The sequence below is a fragment of the Scyliorhinus torazame genome, chromosome 14 (assembly GCF_047496885.1).
Source record: "Scyliorhinus torazame isolate Kashiwa2021f chromosome 14, sScyTor2.1, whole genome shotgun sequence".
NCBI classification, from domain to species: Eukaryota; Metazoa; Chordata; class Chondrichthyes; order Carcharhiniformes; family Scyliorhinidae; genus Scyliorhinus; species Scyliorhinus torazame.
The window spans coordinates 13,893,395-13,918,880 of NC_092720.1; the positions used below are offsets into that span (position 1 = coordinate 13,893,395).

General features: G+C 46.5%; 1 protein-coding gene across 1 annotated transcript in view; it reads left to right on the forward strand.

Moving 5' to 3' along the window:
- dynlt2b (dynein light chain Tctex-type 2B) overlaps window positions 1-25,166 on the forward strand; it is an 832,392-nt gene extending 807,226 nt beyond the window's left edge. Inside the window, exons 4-5 of the mRNA XM_072473724.1 lie at window positions 20,166-20,229; window positions 24,968-25,166. Coding sequence (XP_072329825.1) covers window positions 20,166-20,229; window positions 24,968-25,015 — 112 coding nt within the window. The 3' untranslated portion in view covers window positions 25,016-25,166. The remainder of the gene's footprint in view (window positions 1-20,165; window positions 20,230-24,967) is intronic.
- Window positions 25,167-25,486: the final 320 nt, after the last annotated feature.

A 25,486-nucleotide genomic window follows, 5' to 3' on the forward strand; every position in this document is an offset into this window, starting at 1 on the left:
TGGACATTCTGAATTCTCCCTCCGTGTACCTGAACAGGCGCCGGAATGTGGCAACTAGGGGCGTTTCACAGTAACTTCATTGCAGTGTCAATGTAAGCCTACTTGTGACAATAATAAAGATTATTATTATTATAATCTGACCTTGTAATTTCATCTATAACCCAACTAATTCTTTATTTGACTTAACCACAGTTACAATATTTTCAAAACTTGGTTTCAATATTTCCCTACACTACTCAATACAGTGAATACAATACCTTTATTATATCTTTATTCCCACTTAAACGACAAAAAAAAATCTCAGCCCTCAATCCACTTTAACCACCAATGGCACATTAGAATACTTGCTTTACAGAGCTGTTCTTTAAGAAAGAGAAATCTCTTGATATTGTTTTAAAGTCAAGATCTGACTCCTATCAGACCCAAACAGAAACTGGCTGTATTTCTAAGTAACATGCTTCTCAGCTTGTTTCAGCTCCCCCTTGTTCTCAGACAAGTCTGCACTGCTGTAAAGACTGTTCAACTTTTTTTAACTGAACTGCAGTCAGAGCAAAACTGCTTGACTTCTGGACACAGCTTCAGTCAGAACAGAACTGAACTGCTTTCTCAAAATGCCTAAGGCATTAGCACCACCCAGTAACGGCATCACCACCACCCAGTAACGGCATCACCATACCAAGCTGAAATCTAATTAACTCCACAGGGAATTCCCTTCATCAAAGCAAAATTCCGTTAGCCCAAGCCTTTTAGATGGTTTAATTGCACCCCTGGCTCCCAAAGTATATTTGCAATTCCAACTAGGACTTCTTCTAAAACATGGCTGCAGCAGTCACACACTCATTAACCCAGGCACTTAACCCTTACTGCATCAAATACTTATAATACAATATATCTGACATTCCTACATTCATCGTACCCAGGAGGTCATGACCCAGTGACCAGTTCATCACACAGAAGGTTTTTAGATACATGGCTGGCATCCATCTTATGAGCACAACTATGTCAGTGCATACATCATTGGCTTAGCAATGAATGTATGCTGATGAAAGTAGCTCCAGGACCTCCGTTGTTGACTTTGTCCTGCACCGAAATGCTGAAGACATGTCTGAGACAGCAGAGAAGGAAACTGTTCAGCCTTTTCTCCTGCCTAGCTTATCTTGTCCAGGTCTCACGACCGGGGAGGTGTGCGCTGAGAATGACGGCTTGTTAGACTCGCAGTTTACTATTCTCAGTCAGTTTGGTGTTGCTTCCCACTCATTCGGTTTTGGACATGAGAGCCGCAGATTATATGATGCATATGTTAATTTCAGCATCAAGTTACGCATTTCTGGTGATTGTAGAGCCGAGATATGTGAAGTTGTCAACAATCTGCAGGGTCACATTGTCAAGGCTGATAGATGACAGTGTGGCAACATCCAAGACCATGACACCTGTCTTCCTGACACTGATGGTCAAACCAAACTCTTTACCGGCGTGAGAGAGGCTGTTCATGAACTCTTTACCGGCGTGAGAGAGGCTGTTCATTAACTCTTTACCGGCGTGAGAGAGGCTGTTCATTAACTCTTTACCGGCGTGAGAGAGGCTGTTCATTTGTTGCTGAAGGTGATCCTCAGTACGGAATGCTACTGTGACATCATCAGCATAGAGCAACTCTGAGGATTTGGCACCCGATTATGTATCTGGGAACACATTCTTGCTGTCACATGTTGTGTAGTGATATCAGCAGTGTCTGCGCGGGCATTACCACTTTGATTGTATAAGCAACACCCTTAATACACCTCTCATCGTGCGTTAAGAATCCAGAGTGTGGGAACCTCCATATCTTTTATCTTTGCGGCAGCAAATAAATATAACCGGAGAGAAAACTGGCGACGAGGATTTGGGCAGAAAAATCGCTGGAAAGAAGATTTTCGCTGACTAATTGTGGGATGGCGTCAGAAGCGATTGAAGGTTCTCAGGACCGGCCTTCTCACTCAAAGACATTGGGCAAAGCACCTCTGCAGATGTGAAGATTTAACCAAAGCTTTTGACAGAAACTGTGAGTAAGAAGACCAACGGTCGGGGAAGACTTGCCTGCATTGAACTGAGTGGGGTCTGGGCTGTCGGGACCACGCACGTGGCGAAGCTACACAGGCTGCAGGGACCGGAGATTTCCAAGTCTACTGACTATGCATGGGCATCTCACTACTCTGGAGAAAAGTCAAAATACTAAAGCATAAATGGGAAAGATTCCCTCATTTGTTCAAGGGATTGTTTGTACCATACGTTCCAACACAGTCAGAAGGGAGGAAATGTAGACCCTCAAGGCCAGGATCCGAAAATGGGCCACGTGGACATGTTTGGTGAGGTTAAGAAACATGGAATTCATATGAGGAAAGGTTCCAGTTGCTTTTGGAACTTGCTTCTGGATCCTTCTGGTTGGTTGAAGAGACCTTCAAGCCCAACTTGACAATCAATCTTTTTAAAGTCTGGTCTTCTTCAGATGTATTTGCTGATGAGCTTGGTTGCTGTGTCCTGTCTTTCCCATGTACAGCGCTGTGAGAGCTGACTCTGCTGGCTGTCTCTGAGCTGACTCTGGCTCCTCTTTAAATTCTAGTCTTCCTTAGATGTATTAGCTATTTTAGCTCGGCTGCTCTGCCCTGTACCTTTCCCATGGCCGAGCTGACTGTAATCTGACTCTGAGCTGCTTCTCTTGTTCCTTCTCTGCTTCTCTCTGAGTTCTGGTTCTGGGTAGTTCCTGCTCTGGTCTCCAGGTTTATATATTTTTCTAACAGTTATTAAGTTTTTATGACGTAATTGTAAAGTAACATTTTTCACTTTGATTGTAAAAAGTATCATAGAATTTACAGTGCAGAAGGAGGCCTTTCTGCCCATCAAGTCTGCACCGGCTCTTGGAAAGAGCACCCTACCCAAGGTCAACACCTCCACACCCTATCCCCATAACCCAGTAACTCCACCCAACACTAAGGGCAATTTATCATGGCCAATCCACCTAACCTGCACATCTTTGGACTGTGGGAGGAAACCGGAGCACCCGGAGGAAACCCACGCACACACTGGGAGGACGTGCAGACTCCGCACAGACAGTGACCCAAGCCGGAATCGAACCTGGAACCCTGGAGCTGTGAAGCAATTGAGCTATCCACAATGCTACTGTGCTGCCCAGTATCTTTGATCTAAACTTTCTAATCCAACTAAGTATTCATTTTGACATGACTTCACTTCATAGATCTGATTACATTATGTCCTTTGTGATATTCAAGAGGTATTTCTTTTGATTTGGTTCCTGCCATTTCTATAGTTTTATTTTCCAATTGTGTCCTCAGCTCATAATTTTGGCTTTGAATTATGTTTCTCGTAGACTGATAGTCTCCAGTTTTCTTTAATTTACCTGGTGTTAGCAAATTTTCACACCTAGAATGTCACCAAATTCAACTGAACCTCATCCTTCCTTTTCCAGATCCTTACTGAGATAGTTACTTTCAATGAAGGTGTGAGCCATTGTTTTTGGCTTCATTCAAAATCCTGTTTGTCTTGTTTGCCTTGTTTTAAGCCTGCTTGACCAAGGATATCTGCATTTTACAATCCTTCTCTGGCAGCTGCTGTTAACCCTTTGTGGGATCTTTCCCTGTATCCTCTCATGTTTCTCTCAGACCAGATATTGCCAGATTTCCATGGTTCAAATGACACATCTTTCCATATTATCAATAACAATCGCCATAGTCAGGAAGAAGATGAAACCATTTTACAATTTATAGTGGTAAGAAGATTAGCTAGACATCATGGATTTAGTTCAATACTTGATGATATTCTTCGAGATGGGTTGGTTTGTGGGCTACACAGCGAAGCAATTCAGAAGAAAGTGCTTACGGTAAGTGATTTAACGTAGAAAGCTGCTGTGGGAGTTGCCACATCTATGTAGCTATGTTGCTGTAGAAGTTGCCACATCTATGTAGCTTGCTATGAGAGAAGCTTCGCAGATAGGGGCTGAAGCAAAGATCCACAAAATGGATACCTCAAGGAACAATGCTGAAAAGATGCAACCATGGGTGGCACGGTAGCACAGTGGTTAGCTCTGTTGCTTCACAGCTCCAGGGTCCCAGGTTCGATTCCCACTTGGGCCACTGTCTGTGTGGAGTCTGCACGTTCTCCCCGTGTCTGTGTGGGTTTCCTCCGGGTGCTCCGATTTCCTCCCACAAGTCCCGAAAGACATACTGTTAGGTGAATTGGACATTCTGAATTCTCCCTCAGTGCACCTGAGCGGGCGCCGGAATGTGGCGACTAGGGGATTTTCACAGTAACTTCATTGCAGTGTTAACGTAAGCCCACTTGTGACAATAATAAAGATTATTATTATGTCATCGTCCGACACAGGTTGGACACTCAGCATGCAAGAACTGTGGCAAAAAGGGCCATATTGCCTAGGCGTGCTTGCCTTAGAAAATCTCTTCTACACCAGGAAATTGCAAGAAGAGCAATACAGTTAAACAATCTAGTAGTGTCTACAAATTAGTGGCTGAAGCTCAAGATCACTCGAAAAGATGCGAAACTGAGCTACAGCAAGAGACAAAGCTAGGTGTTTTGTCAATGCAGGGAGATCAACGATAGTTTTGGGCATATCTAAAACTTGCTCATGAAATTAAAATGGATGTGAATACGGGCGCAGCTGTATCGCTACTACCCAAGACAATTTATCATTAAAAGCTGAAGCATCTGCCTTTAAAACCAGCAGTTGTGATACTAAGGACTTACACTGAAGATGTCGTACCATTAAAAGGATGCATTATGGTGAAAGTTGATGCAAAGGGACAGACGGTGAAGCTGCCTCTTTACGTGGAAACCTTCCTACTCTATTTGGCAGAGCGTGGTTGGCCAAGATTAGGTTTAACTGGGACGCAGTCGATCAATTAGTGGATTCAAAGAGCAATTTGCAATAATTTCTGAAGAAGTCCTAGAAGGTGTTCAAAGATTCACTCGGCTCTATGACTGGATCCATGATGTGGAGATGCCGGCGTTGGACTGGGGTGAGCACAGTAAGAAGTCTTACAACACCAGGTTAAAGTCCAACAGGGTGAATCTGTGCTCTGAAAGCTAGTGATTCGATGACATATTCGTCATCAGTTTGAGTGAACAGGAACACTTGACAAATTTGGAAGCTACCCTGAAGCTGTTACAGAGCCACAACCTGAGAGTTGAGAAGAAAACTTGCGACCTTTTCAAGTTACCCATAAATTACCTTGGTCATATTATCCACAAAGACGGTTCACACAAAGAACCAAAAAAATGACAGCAATCCTAGAAGCACCACCTCCTCAAAATGTGATACAATTATGTTGTGTTGGGTGTTCCGATACACAAATGAACCAACACGGTTGTAGATGGGACAACTCTGTTTTATTGTCTTGTACAATTATAACTAATAACTGCTGGCTGAGGTTCGTGCTTCACCAGCTAACCTGTGGACCTAGCCCTTTCACTATCTTGGTGAGGCATTCAGCACATGGTCTATGTCTGAGTGGCACGCTGTGAGCTCTGTGCTCTGAGCTATCTCCTGGTAGAATGAGCGGGAACTGTGGTGTTCCCTGTTTTATAGTGCGTGTGCTCTCACTGGTGATTGGCTGAGATGTTGTGTGTGTGTTGGTTGGTCCAACTACCTGTCCATCAGTGTGTGTGTGATTGCACCATGATATGCTAATGTGGATATCATGACATCCCTCTTTTCACAAGGATATGTACCAACATGCTAATGAATATTAGTGTGTACTGAGTGCATCTGAGTATGTGTGTGCAATATTTACAACATGTACATGAGGCTAAACTATATACAGAGGAAGGTGTCAGGTGCAACAGAGCAATGCGGTTGTACCACTAACAAAACAAATGCAATCAGCAAACGACGAGAGAGAACTTCTGGAACGACAAGAAAGAAACACGTTAACAGTATTGTAAACAATTCAGTGAGTCCAATGTGCTAACAGGCTCATGAGTCCAGTCTATCAGGTGGGCGACGAATTTGGGTTGACCGTCTCAAGGGTGGGTCAGGATCCACCGGCTGAGGAGTAGGCAGAGTGGCAGGAAGCTCAACGAAGTCGACATCAGGGTCAACAGGAGAGCGTGGCACCGGTGCATGATCTCGTAGCGAGCGCGGAAGCAGCCGAAGGACCCGCCGATTACGTCGGCGAATGGAGCCATCAAGCATGCGAACCAGGAACGAGCGGGGAGCCACGCGGCGGTTGCCGACCAGCCACCCTCCGGTATGTGGACGTTGTCTCCAGGCGCCAGGGCAGGAAGATCAGTTGCCCGAGCGCCATGTGCCACCTTCTACTGAGCACGCTGTTGTTGCATCCTCCGCAGTACTGGAGCATGGTCGGGTTCAGGAACATGAATGGACAGCACAGTGGTCCTGAGGGTGCGACCCATCAACAGCTGGGCTGGCGAGAGGCCCGTGGACAGTGGGGCTGAGCGATAGGCCAGCAGGGCTAAACAGAAGTCCGATCCGGCACCAGCAGCCTTGCAGAGGAGCCACTTCACGACGTGGATGCCCTTTTCCACCTTGCCATTTGACTGGGGATGTAAAGGACTGGACGTCACGTGTGTGAAGTTGTATGAAGTGGCAAAAGAAGACCATTCTTGGCTCGCAAAACAAGGCCCGTTGTCAGACACGACGGTGAGCGGAATTCCATGGCGAGCGAAGGTTTCTTTGCTGATGCTGTCATGTCGTGCAGGCGTATGACCTCCGGATAATTTGAAAAGTAGTCAATCAGAATGACGTAGTCCCTGCCGAGCGCATGAAAGAGGTCCACACCCACCTTCGCCCAGGGGGACGTGACCAACTCATGGGGCTGAAGCGTCTCAGGGGGTTGCGCCGGTTTAAACCTTTGGCAGGTGGGGCAGTTGAGCACCATGTTAGCGATGTCGTCGCTGATGCCCGGCCAATACACCGCTTCTCGGGCCCTCCGCCTGCATTTTTCAACTCCGAGATGGCCTTTGTGCAGTTGTTCGAGGACAAGCCGGTGCATGCTGTGTGGGATCACAATCCGGTCCAACTTCAGGAGGACACCATCAATGACGGCCAAGCCCCGGACATTGTAGAATTGTGGGCACTGCCCCTTGAGCCACCCTTCGGTCATGTGGCGCATTACACGCTGTAGAAGGGGGTCAGCCGCAGTGTCACGGCGAATGTGGGCCAGACGTGCGTCAGTGGCCGGCAGATTGGCCGATGTGAAGGCTACTTGTGCGTCGACCTGACAAACGAAACCCTCCGATTCGGGCGGTGTGTTCACCGCCCTGGACAGAGCATCCGCGATGATGAGGTCCTTTCCCGGGGTGTAGACAAGTTGGAAGTCGTACCTCCGGTGCTTGAGCAGAATGCGCTCGAGGCGAGGGGGTCATATCGTTGAGGTCCTTCTGAATGAAGGAGGGCGGTCGTCGGTCTCCACAGTGAACGCGGAAGACCATACACATAATCGTGGAATTTGTTGATGTCGGTCAACAAGCCTAGGCACTCCTTTTCAATCTGCGCATAGCGCTGTTCTGTGGGGGTCATGGTCCGCGAGACATAGGCGACCGGGGCCCAGGGCAGCATGGTAGCATTGTGGATAGCACAATTGCTTCACAGCTCCAGGATTCCAGGTTCGATTCCGGCTTGGGTCACTGTCTGTGCGGAGTCTGCACATGCTCCCCGTGTGTGCGTGGGTTTCCTCCGGGTGCTCCGGTTTCCTCCCACAGTCCAAAGATGTGCAGGTTAGGTGGATTGGCCACGCTAAATTTCCCTTAGTGTCCAAAATTGCCCTTAGTGTTGGGTGGGGTTACTGGGTTATGGGGATTGGGTGGAGGTGTTGACCTTGGGTAGGGTGCTCTTTCCAAGAGCCGGTGCAGACTCGATGGGCCGAATGGCCTCCTCCTGCACTGTAAATTCTATGATGGTGCGGTGTCGTCCCATTGCAAGAGTACCGCCCCAATGCCGGACTGGCTGGCGTCAGTCGAGATCTTGGTGTCCTGAGTGGTATCGAAAAACGCCAGTACCGGGGCGGTGGTGAGCTTGACCTTGAGCTCCTCCCATTCACTCTGGCGTGCGGGCAGCCACTGCAATTCCGTTGTCTTCTTGACCAGGTGGCGAAGAGCCGTTGTGTGGGAGGCCAGGTTGGGAATAAACTTCCCCAGGAAGTTGACCATCCCGAGAAAGCGCAACACTGCCTCCTTGTCTGCCAGCTGCTGCATGGCTGCGATGGCTGCCACTTTGTCGGCATCCGGCCGCACCCCTGACCGGGATATGTGGTTCCCCCAAAAACTTTAGCTCAGTCTGGCCAAAAGAGCACTTGACTCGGTTGAGGCGCAGGCCCTGATCTCGTATCCTTGCAAAGACACGCTGGAGACGACTGATGTGTTCCTGTGGTGGACCAGATGATAACGTCGTCTACATAGACGCGTACCCCTTCGATGCCCTCCATCATCTGTTCCATGATGCGATGGAACACCTTGGAGGCCGAGATGATGCCAAACGGCATCCTATTGTAGCAGTATCTGCCAAAGGGAGTGTTGAAAGTGCACAGCTTCCTGCTGGACTGATCCAGTTGAATCTGCCAAAACCCTTTGAGGCATCAAGCTTGATGAATATTTTTGCCCGAGCCATTTCGCTCGTGATTTCTTCTCGTTTGGGTATGTGGTAGTGTTCCCTCATAATGTTGTTGTTCAGGTCTTTTGAGTCGATGCAGATCCGGAGCTCGCCGGAGGGCTTCTTGACGCACAACATGAAGCTGACCCATGGCGTTGGCTCCGTGACCCGGGAAAGCACTCCTTGGTCCTGCAGGTCCTGCAGCTGCTGCTTGAGGCGGTCCTTGAGTGGTGCTGGGTCTCTATGAGGTGCGTGAATGACCGGGGTGGCGTCCGGTTTGAGCCATATTCTGTATGTGTAGGGCAGTGTGCCCATGCCCTCGAAAACCTCCTGGTTGTGCGCGAGGAGTGAGTGGAGCTGCGCCCTAATGTCTGCATCCGGGAAATCGGACGTGCCTTCTGGAGGCAGAGTGTGTGCCCGCTGAACCAGGTGGAGGATCTTGCATGCCTGTGCGCCTAACAGAGAGTCCTTCGAGGATCCAACTATTTCAAAAGACAATGTGGCTTTATGTGAGTTGTGTGTAACCTCGAGCTGGCAGGACCCCGTGGCCGGGATAACGTTTCCGTTATAGTCAACCAGCTGACAGTGGGATGGCAGAATCGGTGGTTTAACCTTCAAGGTCTGGAAGGCTGACCATGCAAGGAGATTGGCGGAGGCACCAGTGTCCAAGCGAAATGTGATGGGTGATCGGTTGACCGTTAGGGTGGCACACCACTCATCTGTCTGAGTGGCACACTGTGAGCTCTGTGCTCTGAGCTATCTCCTGGTAGAATGAGCGGGAACTGTGGTGTTCCCTGTTTTATAGTGCGTGTGCTCTCACTGGTGATTGGCTGAGATGTGTGTGTGTTGGTTGGTCCAACTACCTGTCCATCAGTGTGTGTGTGATTGCACCATGATATGCTAATGTGGATATCATGACAAATTAAGGTTGTCTTTAGGATTGATCAATTATTATGGTAAATTCGTGCCAAAGTTTGCAAAACGATTGAAGCCTTTTGTAGCCATCTGGGATGGCCACTTCCAGAATACAAAATGGACGCTCGCAAAGACTGTAGGGAACTGTGGCCAAAGTTCGGAAAGCAAGCAGGCACATACGTGTGCATACTGGAAAGGCAGCTCTCAGATGGAGCTGAAACTGTAGGTCAATTAACATATTGATGGCCTATCTCCAGGAACAAAGGAAAGACACTCAAGCAACCGATACTGCTCCAGACATCCCGGCGCCAGTTCCCCAACCGAAAGCACAAACAAAGCAAGGCCAACGGCCACCTAGGACACGCCCAGCCATCAGGGCACCCACCCCTTTATTGGTCAAGATCAATACCAGTGATCAAGAAATGGCCCAATTAATTGGCGCCAAGTTTAAGGCCCGCCTAAAAGCGCGCGAAGCCCCTCCGGGTGTAAGAAGGAACCCCCACGAGAGAATCGCTCTCTTGGATTTGGCTCTCAAAGCGGAGAGACCCGTCCACCTGCTGCACCAGAAGCAAGTAAGTCCAAGTCCAAGGTCAACGCTCGCTACCAGACGGACGACCTTAGCTGTTCTCCTGTACCACTTTGAACCCAACAACCTCAGATCCGAACAACAGCCATTGTTCCTCTGACTGAGTGGGCACCCGAAGCTAAGTATAGGCATTAGCGTTAGAGATAGTTTAGTTTGTAGTACTTTGGGCATGAGTAGATATTAGTGTGTGTGTAAATAAATAGTATTGACTTTGAACTAACTCACTGGTGTATTGGCTCTTTGATCAGTATTCGGGTTTGAACCTTGTGGCGGTATCGAGAGATACCTGGAGACTCTAAAGCAAACATAATTAGGATTAAGGAAGGCGACCATATTGACCGCCATATTCATAACCAGAGAAACAGAGCAACACTTTCCACACATTGTGGTGAACAGACATGGCACTGGTAGGAAGAATGTGTGAATACAATGCAATACAATGAAGTGAAAGAAGCTTCACTGAAAATAGAGCTATTGGTTCATTATAATCCAAAAATGAAGTTGCGATGCTTCATCCTATGGGTTGGTGCTGTCGTCTCAGACATGACATAGAATTTACAGTGCAGAAGGAGGTCATTCGGCCCATCGGGTCTGCACCCGCCCTTGGAAAGAGCACCCCACCCAAGCCCACACCTGCACCCTATCCCCGTAACCCAGTAACCCCACCCAACCTTTTTTGGACACTAAAGGCAATTTATCACGGCCAATCCACCTAACCTGCACATCTTTGGACTGTGGGAGGAAACCGGAGCACCCGGAGGAAACCCACGCAGACACTGGGAGAACGTGCAGATTCTGCACAGACAGTGACCCAAGCTGGGAATCGAATCTGGGACCCTGGAGCTGTGAACAACTGTGCTAACCACTGTGCTACCGTGCTGCCTTCAGGAGAGGAAGAGCTGATAGCATTTGTTTCATGCACTTTTAAGCGCGCAGAAATGAATTATGCTCAGCTGGAAAAAGAAGCTTTAACATTATTTTTGGTGTAAAGGTTCCACCAGGGGTGGCACGGTGGCGCTGTGGTTAGCACTGCTGCCTCACGGTGCCAAGGACCTGGGTTCGATCCTAGCCCCGGGTCACTGTCCATGTGGAATTTAAACATTCTTCTCATGTCTGAGTGGGTCTCACCCCCACAACCCAAAGGTGTGCAGGGTGTGTGGATTGGCCATGCTAAATTGCCACTTAATTGGAAAAATTAAAAAGAATGTTCCACCATTACCTTGATGGGCGTCATTTTACCCTTTTAATGGATCATTGACCTTTGACCACCATCTTTGGGCCTTATAAAGGTATACCTTCTTTGGCAACTGGTAGATCGCAAAGATGATCATTGATATTGTCGGCACGCACTTATGATATCCAATATCACAAGTCAGAGCAGCATGCAAATGATGATGCTTTCTCACGATTGCCTTTACAAGTGAGGCATTATCCTGAAGAACATTTTGTCAATATTTTGTATTTTTCGCTTTTGGATAGTTTATCTGTGACTTGTTGTCAAGCTCAAAGATATACAAGAACCGATCCAGTGATGGGGAAGGTGTTGGATGTGGATCAAAAAGGTACACTGTCTGACGTTTGTAGGAAAAGTCCAGATCTCAAACCCTACATCACATGAAGACTTGAGTTGCCAATGCAGAATGGAGTTCCATTGTGGGGAATCTGTGTGATTATTCTTCCGTGCTTGCCTAGTAGAGTTCTTGAGCAACTGTATGAGGCACATTCTGGTGTGGTGGGGATGAAGGGAATATACCCCTGCTGGTTCTACGTCACGTGGTGTGTAGTGACATCAGTGGTGTTTGTGTGGGTTTTGGGCCGATCTCCATCTCTATTGTGTGAGCGACACCCTTAATAAACTTCTCATCGTGTTTTACAAGAAGCCAGTTTGGGCTCCTCCATACCTTTTTTCTTTGAACAAAGAAATAACATACACCTTACTCTTAGATCTCAGAGAAGCAGGTTTGAGCAACCTTCCATTGGTTCTGCCATGTAGGTAGACCAAAATCTGAACTGAACTAGCCATATAAATATTGTGCCTACAAGAGAGGTCAGAGGCTAATAATCCTACGGCGAATAACTCACCTCCTGACTTCCCAAAGCCTGTCCACCATTTACAAGGCATAAGTCAGGAGTGTGATGGAATACTCTCCACTTGTCTGGATGAGTACAGCTCCAATGACACTCAAGAAGTTCAACACCATCCAGAGCAGCCCGCTTGATTGGCACCCTATCCACAAACATTCACTCCAGCACTGATGCACAGTGGTAGCAGTGTGTGCCATCTACAAGATGTACTGCAGGAACTCACCGAGACTCCTTGGCAGCATCTTCCAAACCCACAAACCGCTACCATCGAGAAGGACAAGGGCAGCAGATACATGGGAACATCGCAACCTGGATGTTCCTCTCCAAGCTACACATCATCCTGACTTGGAAACATATCGCCGTGCCTTCACCGTCGCTGTGCCAAAATCCTGGAACTGCCCTCCTAACAGCACTCCCTACACCGTATGGACTACAGCTGTTCAAGAAGGCAGGTCATCACCAACTTCTCAAGGGCATATAGGGGTGGGCAATAAGTGCTGGCAGAGCCTACAATGAATACATCCCTTGAATCGATAAAACAAACCCCTTTGTTGATAACCTGAAAAAGCATATAACAACAGCAAAGAGAAGAATATGTGGCCTGTCAGTGCTGGAACACAAACCTCTTTGATGCCACTGCGGATCTCGAAGGACACTGGTGATGCCCTGTCACAGCTGACCTTCCAATCACATTGTCTTGGGAAGAGGAGATAACACTCAGCAGCATCGGCGGACAGCCAATTTTCTCCGGTTTAAATCGACCTCCTCTGTTCACGAGATCAAATGCCTTGGTCAGGTCGATGAATGCAATATATCAATCTCTGTCATTAAAGAGATTATAATGGGTTGCTCGGCCTTTTCGGAGAGCAGTTAAGAGTTGACCATATTGCTACGGTCCTGGAGTCACCTCGGGGCCAGGATGGATAAGGACAGCAGGCCTCCTTCCCTCCAGGACATCTTTGAACCAGATGGGTTTTTGGTAATTCAGTAGTTTTGTGCTCACCACGAGTGCTGCTAGCTTTTTATTCCAGATTTTATTCACTGCAGCTGTTTAATTTGAAGCAATGTTGTAGATTTACTGTTCAATTATCATATTAATGTGGTTCCTCTTTTAAAGGATAAATATATCCTCACTCCCATCCTCAAAAGAGCTGAATGCCGGAAGTGAGGTGAGAGCGACTGCCCTTGACATCAAGGCAGCATTTGACCGAGTATGACATCAAGGAGCCCTAGTTAAACTGGAGTCAATGAGATTCACGGGGAAAACTCTCCACTGATTGAAGTCATACCTGGTACAAAGGAAGATGGTGGTGGTGGTTGCAGGTTAATCATCACAACTCCAGGACATCACTGTGACGAATGTGATATAAAATAGTTACTTTAGAGATATTAGTTAATGTAATGTAGAAATAAGCCACTTTGATTCTGGCAAGTAGAGACAAAGGATTTTAGACCGCATGGGAAAAAGCAGGAAGAGGTGTGTCTATGAGAGTGATGCTGAATTGATAGGGGCCGGAGAAAGGAATTGGAAGTGAGCCAATCAGAATAGATCAAACAAGTCAGGAGGGACATAGGATGACCTATGGGTGTCGAGTATGTGAAACTTGATGCCATTTGAATGTATCAGTACTGATCTCTTTGTCTGGGACATTCACTTAGTTCCCGGGGCTGCAGAGAGCAACATGTTATCTGTATCACTGTGGACTAGGTAGCTTGCAAGCTGAATAAAATAACTTCTGTTATACTTGCAAATCCATCTCGACTTTTATTGAGGCCAGACTGACGGATAAAGAAATTTGGGATTCAACAACTGCAGGAGTCCCCCAGAGTTCTAGGCCCAACCAAATTAAGCTGCTTCATCAATGACCTTCCTTCCATCATAAGGTCAGAAGTAGGGATGTTTGCGGATCACTGCACAATGTTCAGTACCATTTGCGACTCCTCAGATAATGAAGCAGCCCATGTCCAAATGCAGCAAGACCTGGACAATATCCAGGCTCGGGCTGACAATGGCAAGATATATTTGCACCATACAAATGCCAGGCAATGACCATCCCTACAAAAGAGGATCTAACCACCGTCCCTTGATATTCAATGTCATTACCATCGCTGAATCCCCACAATCAACATTCTGGGGGTTACCAGTGATCAGAACCTGAACTGGACTAGCCACATTAATACTGTGGCTACCTGGGCAGGTCAAAGGCTAGGAATCCTTTGACGAGTAACTCACCAGCTGACACCCCCCCCCCCCCCCCATCCCCACAAAAAAAAGCCTGTCCACCATTTACAAGGCACAAGTCAGGAGTGTAATAGAATACTCTCTGCTTACCTGGATGAGTGTAGCTCCATCAACACTTGAGAAGCTCAACGCCATCCAGGACAAAGCAGCCCGCTTGATTGTTCCTCCTTCCACAAACATTCAAACCCTCCACAACTGACGAACAGTAGCAGCCAGATGCACCATCTACAAGATGCACTGCAGTCATTTGCCAAGGTACCTGAGAGAGCACCTTCCAAGCTCTCAAACACTATCATCTAGACGGACAAGAGCAGCAGATACCTGGGAACCCCACCACCTGGAGGTTCCCCTCCAAGTCACTCACCACCCTGACTTGAAAAATATCGTCGCTCCTTCACTGGCACTGGGGCAACGTCCTGGAACCCCTCCCTAACAGTGCAGTGGGTGTACCTACACCTCAAGGACTCAGTGGTTCAAGAAGGCAACTCACCATCACCTTCTGATGGGCAACTCGGGATGGGCAATAAATGCTGGGCTAACCAGCGACGCCCATATCCCATAAATGAATTTTTTTTAAATGCTGGGAACCGGTGACCTGGCTGTTTTCAACAAAAGTAGAACAAAATCCTGCATTTACATAGCACCCTTCAAACTCTTCAGGATATACCAAAGCGGTCCACAGCCAATGAAGTACTTTTGAAGTGTTGTAATGTCTGAATCGCAGCAGCCAATTTGTGCACAGCAAGCTCCCACAAACAGCAATGTGATAATGACCAGATAATCTGGTATTATGTGGATTGAGGGATGGAAATTGTCCCAGGGCATCAGTCCTTCCAAATGGTGCCCTGGGATATTGTGCATCCACCTGAGAGGATAGATGGGACCCCAGTTTAACATTTCATCCAAAAGACAGCACCTCTCACAATGCATCGTTCCCTCAGTACTGCCGGGAGTTTGTGCTCAAGACTCTGGGGTTTCACTTGAACCTTGAACCCACCGACTCAGGCAAGAATGCGACTCAACATTCAGCAACAGCTGACAAGGTTAAAAAATACGTTGTTCAAAATAATTGTTGAATAACCTTGAAGATGTATCCAAGTAACCAATGTGTCTGGTTAATCACAATTTTTCACTGAATACTTCCAGGGAAAGGTCACCGATGAATTCTTTCTCTTCAGTAAATTCGTTGCATATTTCACATTCTGTTGCTATTCTGCATTGCTGTCGTGCATCACATCGCTGGTTTTAATGCCTGGTTATCAGCTCAAAATGTTGGGTGCAGATCATCACCAGGTTGGTTCTGGTTTGAAACTTGTCCTAGTATAGCAATGAAGAGAGTATTTGTAGAAAAAAACAACCTTTGTAATGTGAAGCACATTATAATGAGGAGTAACTCATGAAAGTAGATAGAAACCTTAAAGGGGGAAGCTAGATAAATACATCAGGGGGAAAATAAGAAAAGTTTATACTGTAGAGTTAAATGAAGAGGGGTGGAAGAAGGCTCAATGGAGTACAGACACCAATTTTAAAACATTTTTAAATAGTCTTTATTGTCACAAGCAGGCTTACATTAACACTGCAATGAAGTTACTGTGAAAAGCCCCTAGTCGCCACATTCCGGCATCTGTTCGGGTACACCGAGGGAAAATTCAGAATGTCCAATTTAGGCTAAATACCTGTTTCCATGCTTACATTCTATGTAATTCTAACATTAAATAATATAATGAAATCTGAACTTGGGAAAGCTAGTTTCAGTAATGGTGATTATTAAATTATCCTCGGTTGTTGTAAAAACCCATCTGGTTCACTAATGTTCTGTGGGGAAGGAAATCTGCCACCTGGCCTGGCCTTCATGTGACTCCAGAACGAACAGCAATATGATTGACTGAGCAAGCCACTCAGTTCAATGGAAATTAGGGATGGGAAAACAAATGCTGGCCGTGCTGGTGGCACTCATATCCCACGAAAGAATAACCTCCATTTTATATTCTGCCCGCAGATCTCATGGGGAGATCTCAGGTGGTCCTGGCAGAGATTTGTGATCAGCAAAACTGGTTGAAAAATCATAGGCTCGCCTGCCCTCATAGTAGATCGATTTAAGGGGAAATAGATCTGGGGCAGCAGACCTGTGATTTTTCCCAGCTGCTGGTCCCTTCAAACACCAACCTAGCTAAGATCGGGAGAATCAGTCCTATGCGGCATCCTCAGTGAAGAGGAGCAGAAAGACAAAGAGCGCAGGTCCACAGGTCCTTAAAAATGGCAGCACAGGTGGAAATGGTGGTAAAGAAAGCAAATGGCATGCTTGCCTTCATCGGACAGGGCATCGGGTATAAAAGTTCACAAATTATGTTACAGTTATACAGAACGTTGGTTAGGCCACATTTGGAATACTGTGTCCAATTCTGGTCACCACACTACCAGAAGGATACATGGAGAGAGTACAGAAAAGGTTTACCAGGATGTTGCCTGGTATGGAGCCTATTAGCTATGAGGAGAGATTGAATAAACTGGGATTGTTCTCCCTAGAAAGACGGGGGGCTGAGGGACAACCTGACAGAAGTTTATAAAATCATGAGAGGTATAGAGTGAACAATTGGAGGCTTTTTCCCAGGGTGGAAATGAGAATTTCATGGGGGAAGCAGTTCAAGGTGATGGGGATAGGTTCAGTGGAGATGTGCGAGGGAAGGTTTTTACACAGAGGGTGGTGGTGGCCTGGAATGCACTGCCAAGTGAGGTGGTTGAGGCAGATACGTTAGCGACCTTTAAGACTTACGTGGCTGGACACATGAACAGACGGGGTCTAGAAGGATTCAGGCGGTTGGTCTAGATAGGACACGTGATCGGCGTAGGCTTGGAGGGCCAAAGGGCCTGTTCCTGTGCTGTATTGTTCTTTGTTCTTGAATGTGCTGTGACAAGAGAAAGGAGAAATAGCTGAGAACAAATAATTACACAGCATGCAGGAAGGAACAGGTTCGTGGCCAAGACCAAGTTGCTTTTAATTTAAAATTCGTCTTAAAGGAGGTCCATGGAGAGGCCTCCGCAATAAGCCTCCCCTTCCTTGAGGTACCTCATAAAATTTATTTCTGTGACCACCTGCCTTGTTATCCCCTTACATGGCCCAGTTGTGTGTTTACATTCCTCTGACGCCCCTTGGGATGTTTTACTACATCAAGGTGCAGTATCGAATTATAGACAGCACACAAGGAGGGAGGCCCTTCGTATGCATGCCAGATGGAAGAAAGAGCACTCAGCTGGGTTCACTCCCTTCCCTATCTCCGTAGCCCCGCAGATGCTTCTCCAATTTCCTTTCTAAATCCATGATTGGACCTGCCTCCATCGCACTCTCAGGCAGTGCATTCTGGATCCTAACCACACGCTGCGCAAAAACGTTTTTCATGTCGCCTCTCTTTCTTTTACCAATAACCTTTATATCTGTTTCCTCTGGTCCTCAAACTCCTACCAATGGGAACAGTGCTACCCCTGTTTACTTTGTTGATATCCCTCGTGACTTTTAACACATCTATCAAATCTTGTCTCGACCTTCTCTAAGGAGAACAATCCCAGATTTCCAACCTCTCCACGTAACTGAAGTTCCTCATCCCAGGGGCCTTTCTCATGAATCTTTTCTGAACCCACTGTGATGGCTTCACATCCTTCCTAACGTCTGGTACCCGGAATTGGACGCAATACGCCAGTTGAGACCTAACCAATGTTTTGTAAAGGTTCCTTATAACTTCTTTGCTTTGTAATGTATGCTTGATTTAGAAAGCCCATGATTCCATATGCTTCATTAACCACTTTCTCAATCAGCCGGTTTAGCTCAGTGGGCTAGACATATGGAATTATATCCTTTATTTTACGTTGTCTCTCCTTGTTCTTCTTATGAAAATGTATCACTTTACGCTTCTCTGCAAAAAATGTAATCTGCCAGTTCGCCCATACCACCAGCCAGTCTATGTCCCTTGAGATCTATCACTGTACTCCTTGCAGTTCACTATACTTGCAGGTTTTGTGTCATTAGCAGCTACACCCAAATCTAGGCTCTTAATATATTTCAAGAACAGCCAGGGGTCCCAATGCTGATTCCTGGGGAACCCCAGTATAAACTCTCCTGTTTGAAAAACAACTGTTCACCATTACTCCATAACCACTCTACCACTGTCCACCTTATTCCATGGGAATGACTTTGCTGATGAACCTGATATATAGTACTTTATCAAACACCTTCTGGATGTCCGGGACCGATTTTTGCCAGCTGGACATCCTTTGCGACCCATGCCAGCCGACCTTTGCGACCCACACCAGCCGACCTTTGCGACCCACCATTTTCACTTACCTTTAATGTGACAGGTGAGTCTGCTTGGTCCTCGCGATCTCAGTTGCTTTGTTATTCAATGTTACATTTCTGTTACGGACTTCAGTTGATGATTTAAGGTCTCATTGCATCGGTTGAAAAAAAATCAAGAGGTTTGTCCTCGAACTCACCATGCTTAGTCTTCAAATGCCTTTGATGTTTGAGGGCTTTAGACTCTCATTTGCCAGTACTTCCCTACATATAACACACAAGGGCTCCCGACACCTGCCCAAAATCCTGACTTTGAAAATGACTGATGTAGTTCACATCAAGTACAGAGCCTCATCAAACCTCGCTGTTACTTCATGAAAGAACCCAATTAGGTTAGTTAAACAACAATTGCCCTTAACAAATCTGTGCTGGCTTTCCTTAATTACTCTGTCTTTGTGACACTTTGTTTCGAAAAGCTTTCCTCCTGAGGTTAAACTGACTGGTCTGCTGTTGCTGGGCTTATTCTTGCACTCTTTTCTTGATCTAGGGTATTATGGTCTTATTACGTTTACAGTCCTCTGGCACCACCATCGTATCTAAGGCGGATTGGAAGATTATGGACTGTGCTTCTGCAGTTTTGACCCTTACTTGCCCCAGAATCCTTGGATGAATTTGGTCCTGTCCTGGTGACTTACCAAAGTACAGCCAGTCAAAGATGTGCAGGTTAGGGGGATTGGCCATGCTAAATTGCCCTTAGTGTCCAAAATGGTGGGGTTACTGGGTTACAGGGATGAGGTGGAGGTGTGGGCTTAAGTAGGGTGCTCTTCCCAAGGGCCAGTGCAGACTCAATGGGCCGAATGGCCTCCTTCTGAACTGTAAATTCTATGAACCTCCTTATCGATTTTTGACCCATCATGTGTCTTAACAACCTCCTCTTTCACTATGACTGTGACAGGATCTTCTTTGGTCAGGACAGGTGCAAGGTGCATATAAACATTTGAATTAGCAGTAGAAGTGGCTGTTCCGTCCCTCGAGCCACACTGCGAATCAATAAGATAATGGCTGATCTGAATGTGTCCTCAATCCACATTCCACCTATACCCAATACTCTTTGACTCCCTTGTACTTATTTAGTACTTCAGGCATGCCTCATGCCTCCAGGTCCCTCATCCCCCCCTATTTATATGCTCATGGAAGACTTTAAAATTTCCTTTCATGTTAGTTACTAGTCTCTTATACTCTCTCTTTGCTGCTCTTATTTCTTCTGAATTTTCTACATTCAGCCTGGTTCTTACTCGCATTATCAACCCGATATCTGTCAGGCGCACTCTTTTTCCCGTTTCATTTGACCAACCCTTTCAGTGTGCGGAAAATTCTGACTTTGTTCTGAATAAATGTGAGTTTTACCAAATATCAACAAGTCTTTGTTTCCTTTTAGAATGGCTGCACGGTGTTTCTGGGATGCTGACACGGATAATTTTGCGCAGGCTGTGTATATGAACGTAAGTGTACATTGTGCAGTAATGGTGCGTATTGGGGATCTGGAGTGTCTGGGAGAAAGGATTTACTCTGGACCAGTAACTGTTTTATCTCCACTTTGGTTTGTTTTAGTCAGTCAACTTAATTTTTTTTAAAAAAAATTGCGCTTGTGTTTCTCTCTCCTGAAGGTGACCATATCGGTCGCCTTCTGCCATCCAGATGGTCAATGTTACTGGTAAGGTAAAAGTGAAAAAAGGTAAAGCCACCATAGTTCAGATGACCATTGGCTGCTTTCTCCTTAAATGGGGAGAGACGACTGATGATCATTTAACCTGAAGGTCACCACCCCTCAGGCGAGGGCCAAGGTTGAGAAGGTGAGGCCTTCATGAATAACATGTAATGTAAATGATGATGTTGACCAATAACAGCCGATCTCTATCAATTTTCTCCAACATGGTGGGATTTGAACGTATTTTCTCTGGGCGATTACTTCAGATCTCGAGATTACTCGTGTGGCAACATGATCATTGCATTGCCATACAGCGTCACATGTGACTAGCTAGTGAATACATAGAGTTTTACAGCACAGCAAGAGACCTTCAGCCCATCGCGTCCGCGCTAACCATCAAACACCTATCTCTTCATTTTTTAATATAGATTTAGGGTACCCAATTCTTTTTTTTTCCAATTAAGGGGCAATTTAGCGTGGCCATTCCACCTATCCTGCACATCTTTGGGTTGCAGGGGTGAGACCCACGCAGACACGGGAGAATGTGCAAACTCCACACGGACAGTGACTCGGGTGTGGGATTGAACCCGGGTCCTTGGCGCAGTGAGGCTGCAGCGCTAACCACTGCCCCAACATGCTGCCCCGAGCACCTATCTATTCTAATCCCATTTTCCAGCACTTGGTCTGTAGCCTTGTAAGCAGTGATATTTCAAGTGTTGATTGAAATACTTCGTAAAAGTTGTGAGAGTTCCTGCCTCACCACCCTTTCAGGTAGTGAGTTCCAAATGCCAATCGCACTCTGGGTGAAAAAGATTTTCCTTACATCTCCGATAAACTCCTGCCCATTACCTTAAATCTATGCCCCCTGGTTAGTGATCCTCCAGTAAAGGGAAAAGTATCTTCCTATCCACCCTATCTACATCCCTCACAATGTTATACACCTCGATCTTCACCCCCACCTTCTCTGCTCCAGGTAAAACAACCCCAGCCTATCCACTCTCTTTTGATAGCTGGATTGATCCAGGCCAGGCAATATCCTGGTGAGCTTCCTCAGCACCCTCTCCAGTCCAATCACTTCCTTTCTATAGTGTGGTGATCGGAACTGTACACAGTATTCCAGCTGGGGCCGAACCAGCGTTTTATACATGACATGGACTCCAATGGTTCAAGAAGGCGGATCACTGCACCTTAAGGGCAATTAGGGATTGGTAAAAATTGCTGGCCTAGCTACACCCCCACATCCTGTGAAAAATAAATCTTTAAAAGCCCCTATTCTCTGCAACGCCACAGTTCTGACTTCTTGCACATCACCAATTTTAATCATTCACCATTGACCTCATGCCTCAGTCGCGTCCTGAGCACTAGAATTTTCTCCTGAAATCCCTCCATCTATCTTTCCTCCTTTAAGACTCTTCCTTAAAACTTAAATCTTTGACCAAGTTGTTTCCTAATATTTCCTCAGGGTGTTGAATTTTGTTTGATAGTATTCCTGTGGAACCTGCTGAGACGTGTTTTATTATATTAAAGGTGTTTGTTGTTTGGTGTCTGCTCTGTGACCCGCAGTGCTCCAACTCGTTTTCTCAATTAAAGATAATGGAACATTGAGGACCCGAAATACAGAAATTCTTATCTTTCTGTTTGCCGCAATTGCAACAGACTGCAGGAAAGAGAGAGAAAAGGCAGTGAGGTTAAGGAATATGAAAAACCCATTGGAGTCAAAAAAAGTATCACTTTTTGATAATCCCAGTATCCGGAGTCCCAGATTATTATGGTGCATATGGCTATTCGGTCCATTGTGTGTGCACTAGCTCCCCAAAAGAGCATTGTAGCTTATTGCCATTCCCCTCCCTTTTCCCTTTACCCTTGCACATTGTACAGGGCAGCACGGTACCATAGTGATTAGCACAGTCGCTTCACAGCTCCAGGGTCCCAGGTTCGATTCCGGCTTGGGTCACTGTCTGTGCGGAGTCTGCACATCCTCCCCGTGTGTGCGTGGGTTTCCTCCGGGCGCTCCGGTTTCCTCCCACAGTCCAAAGATGTGCAGGTTAGATGGATTGGCCAAGATAAATTGCCCCTTAGTGTCCAAAAAATGTTAAGTGGGGGTTACTGGGGATAGGGTAGATACTTGAGCTTCAGTAGGGTGCTCTTTGTAAGGGCCGGTGCAGACTCGATGGGCCGAATGGCCTCCTTCTGCACTGTAAATTCGATGATTCTATTCAAGTAATCATCTAATACCCTCTTGAATGTCTCGATTGAACCTGCGCCCACCACATTCCAGACCTGAACCATTCGCTGTGAAAAAGTTTTTTCTCACATCACATTCAAATCACAAATCACTTTAAATCTGTGCGGGAACAGTTTCTCCCCGTCTACTCTGTCCAGCCCCTTCATGATTCTGAACATGTCTATCAAATCTCCTCTCAGCCTCCTTCTCTCCAAGGAGAACAGTCCCAACCTCTCCAATCTCTCCTCATAACTGAAGTTTCTCATCCCTGGAGCCATTCTTGTGAATCTCTTCCACACTCTCGCCAATGTGTTCACATCCTTCCTATAGTGTGGTGCCCAGAACTATGCACAATACTCCAGCTGATGTCTAAATGAAATTTTGTATAAATTCAGCATAACCTCCTTGCTCTTGTTCTTCTATGCCCCATTAATAAAGCCCAGAATTCTATATGCCTTTTCTCTATATCGTTCAATGTCTTCAATCTAGAAACACGTTCAATTGTCTCCTCATTGAGGTACGTTATTCTATAACTCAGTCACCGTTTGGCTGAAATAGCTTTTCCCTGACTCTCTTTTTCATTTCGATCTTCTCATCTTTACCTTGCCAACAACTTTGTCAATTCCCTCCACAGTCGTGAGATTATGGGAAATGACGTGGCAGCACGGTGGCACAGTGGTTAGCACTGCTGCATCACCAGTCCAGGGACCTAGGTTTGATTCAGACCTCGATTCTAACCTCGGGTGACTGTCTGTGTGGAGTCTGCACATTCTCCCTGTGCACGTTCTCCCCGTGTGTGCGTGGGTTTCCTCCGGGTGCTCCGGTTTCCTCTCTCAGTCCAAAGATGTGCAGGTTAGGTGGATTGGCCATGCTAAATACCCCCTTTGTGTCCAAAGGTTAGATGGGGTTACGGGGATAGGGCAGGGAATTGGGCCTAGGTAGGGTACTTTTTCAGAGGGCTGGTGCAGACCTGATGGGCTGAACGGCCTCCTTCAGCACTGCAGAGATTTTATGATTCCCATTCTGACAACATGTAGTCTCTCTTCCCCCAAAATGAGGCCGTAACTCTCTCGACCTTTGATGAGGGTGGAACTTCTCAATACCTGAAATCACAGGTAACCCTTCCTGTGGTGAGGCACCCCAGACGACTCCTGTTATCCCAGATGAAAAGAAGAAAGGGCTTGCATTTCTGTAGCACCTTTCATAGTCTCAAAATATCCCAAAGTTGCATTATGGCCGACAAAGTACTTTGTGAAATGCAGTCACTATTTAGAACATAGAACATACAGTGCAGAAGGAGGCCATTCTGCCCATCGAGTCTGCGCCGACACACTTAAGCCCTCACCCCGTAACCCAATAATCCCTCCTAACCTGTTTGATCACTAAGGGCAATTTATCATGGCCATTCCACCTAACCTGCACATCTTTGGATTGTGGGAGGAAACCGGAGCACCCGGAGGAAACCCACACAGACACGGGGAGAACGTGCAGACTCCGCACAGACAGTGACCCAAGCCGGAATCGAACCTGGAACCCTGGCGCTGTGAAGCCACAGTGCTAACCACTGTGCTACCGTGTTGCCCATGGCAGTAAAGGGATTAGACTGGTCAGTGTGTGTACAGACGATCTCTCCTGCACACAGCCATGTGATTGTGACCAGATCATCCATTTTTAGATGTCGGTTGAGGGATAAATATTAACCAGGACTTTCAGGAAACATGCTGTTCTTCTTTGACATAGTGTCTGTGGAGCATTTGCAACCTCCTGAGCTTTGTTTTAACACCTCATTTGTAGCACTCCCTTTTTCAATTCTTGCATGGACAAGACCAGCATGTGTTGCCCATCTTAAATTGCTCTTGAGAATGAGGTGTCTTGACCCTTTCTGTAGCGGTTTGGTACAACTGAGTGCCTTGCTCGGCCATTTCAGAGGGCAGGTAAGGGTCAGCTACATTGCTGTAAGTCTGGAGTCACATGTAGGCCAGACCGGGTAAGGACGGCAGATTTCCTTTCGCTGAAGGACACTAGTGAACCAGATGGGTTTGTACAACAATTGATAGTTGTGTGGTGCTGTTACTGAGACTAGCTTCCAGTTCCAAATTGGTGGGATTTCACACTATGTCCGCAGATCATTAGCCTGGGTCTCTGGGTTACTAGTCCAGTAACATTGCACTTTAGTCCTGGCACTGGGAGTGCCGGCGTGGATTATGAGTTCAAGCCTAACCAAAACCTTGTTGAGCCTTAGTAATGACTGTATCTTCGACATGTAATATGTCTCAGTTTTGTGTTAATCCAGTTTGTCTGCTTGTAGGAAAGCTTGTTCTGCGTTGCTGCTGCCTTTGGCTGCTACTACTATTAACAACCTTCAAGGATCGAACTGGAACCAGCGCTGTTATTGACTGTCTTTATGCAAATACCGTAAAAGTGTTTGCGTCTGTACAATAGGTTTTTTAAAATAAAGTGCTGTATAATGTAATAGTTCATACCAAGAATAAAGAAATATAGAGTGATCTTGTTCAAGTTGTCCCTGGTTAAAATAAATACTCTGCACAAATTTTGTACAGAAAATGCTAGAATGTATGCGGCATGCCCGTCAGCCTCTGAAAAGAACAAATAGCAGGTCGACAACATTGCCGCTTCTTCAGAACCTGAAATTCGCGCCCAGTGCCAGTTATGATAGAGGCTACACACACACAATCTATTCATGTTTGCGCGTGGCTCTGCCCAGTCAGGGGCCAGCAAGCACACAGGAAAATGTACCCTTTTTCAACAGGAAATGGTGGGTAAACTGAGCAGGCCTGGCAGACCTGCGGAGAGGGCAACACAGAAG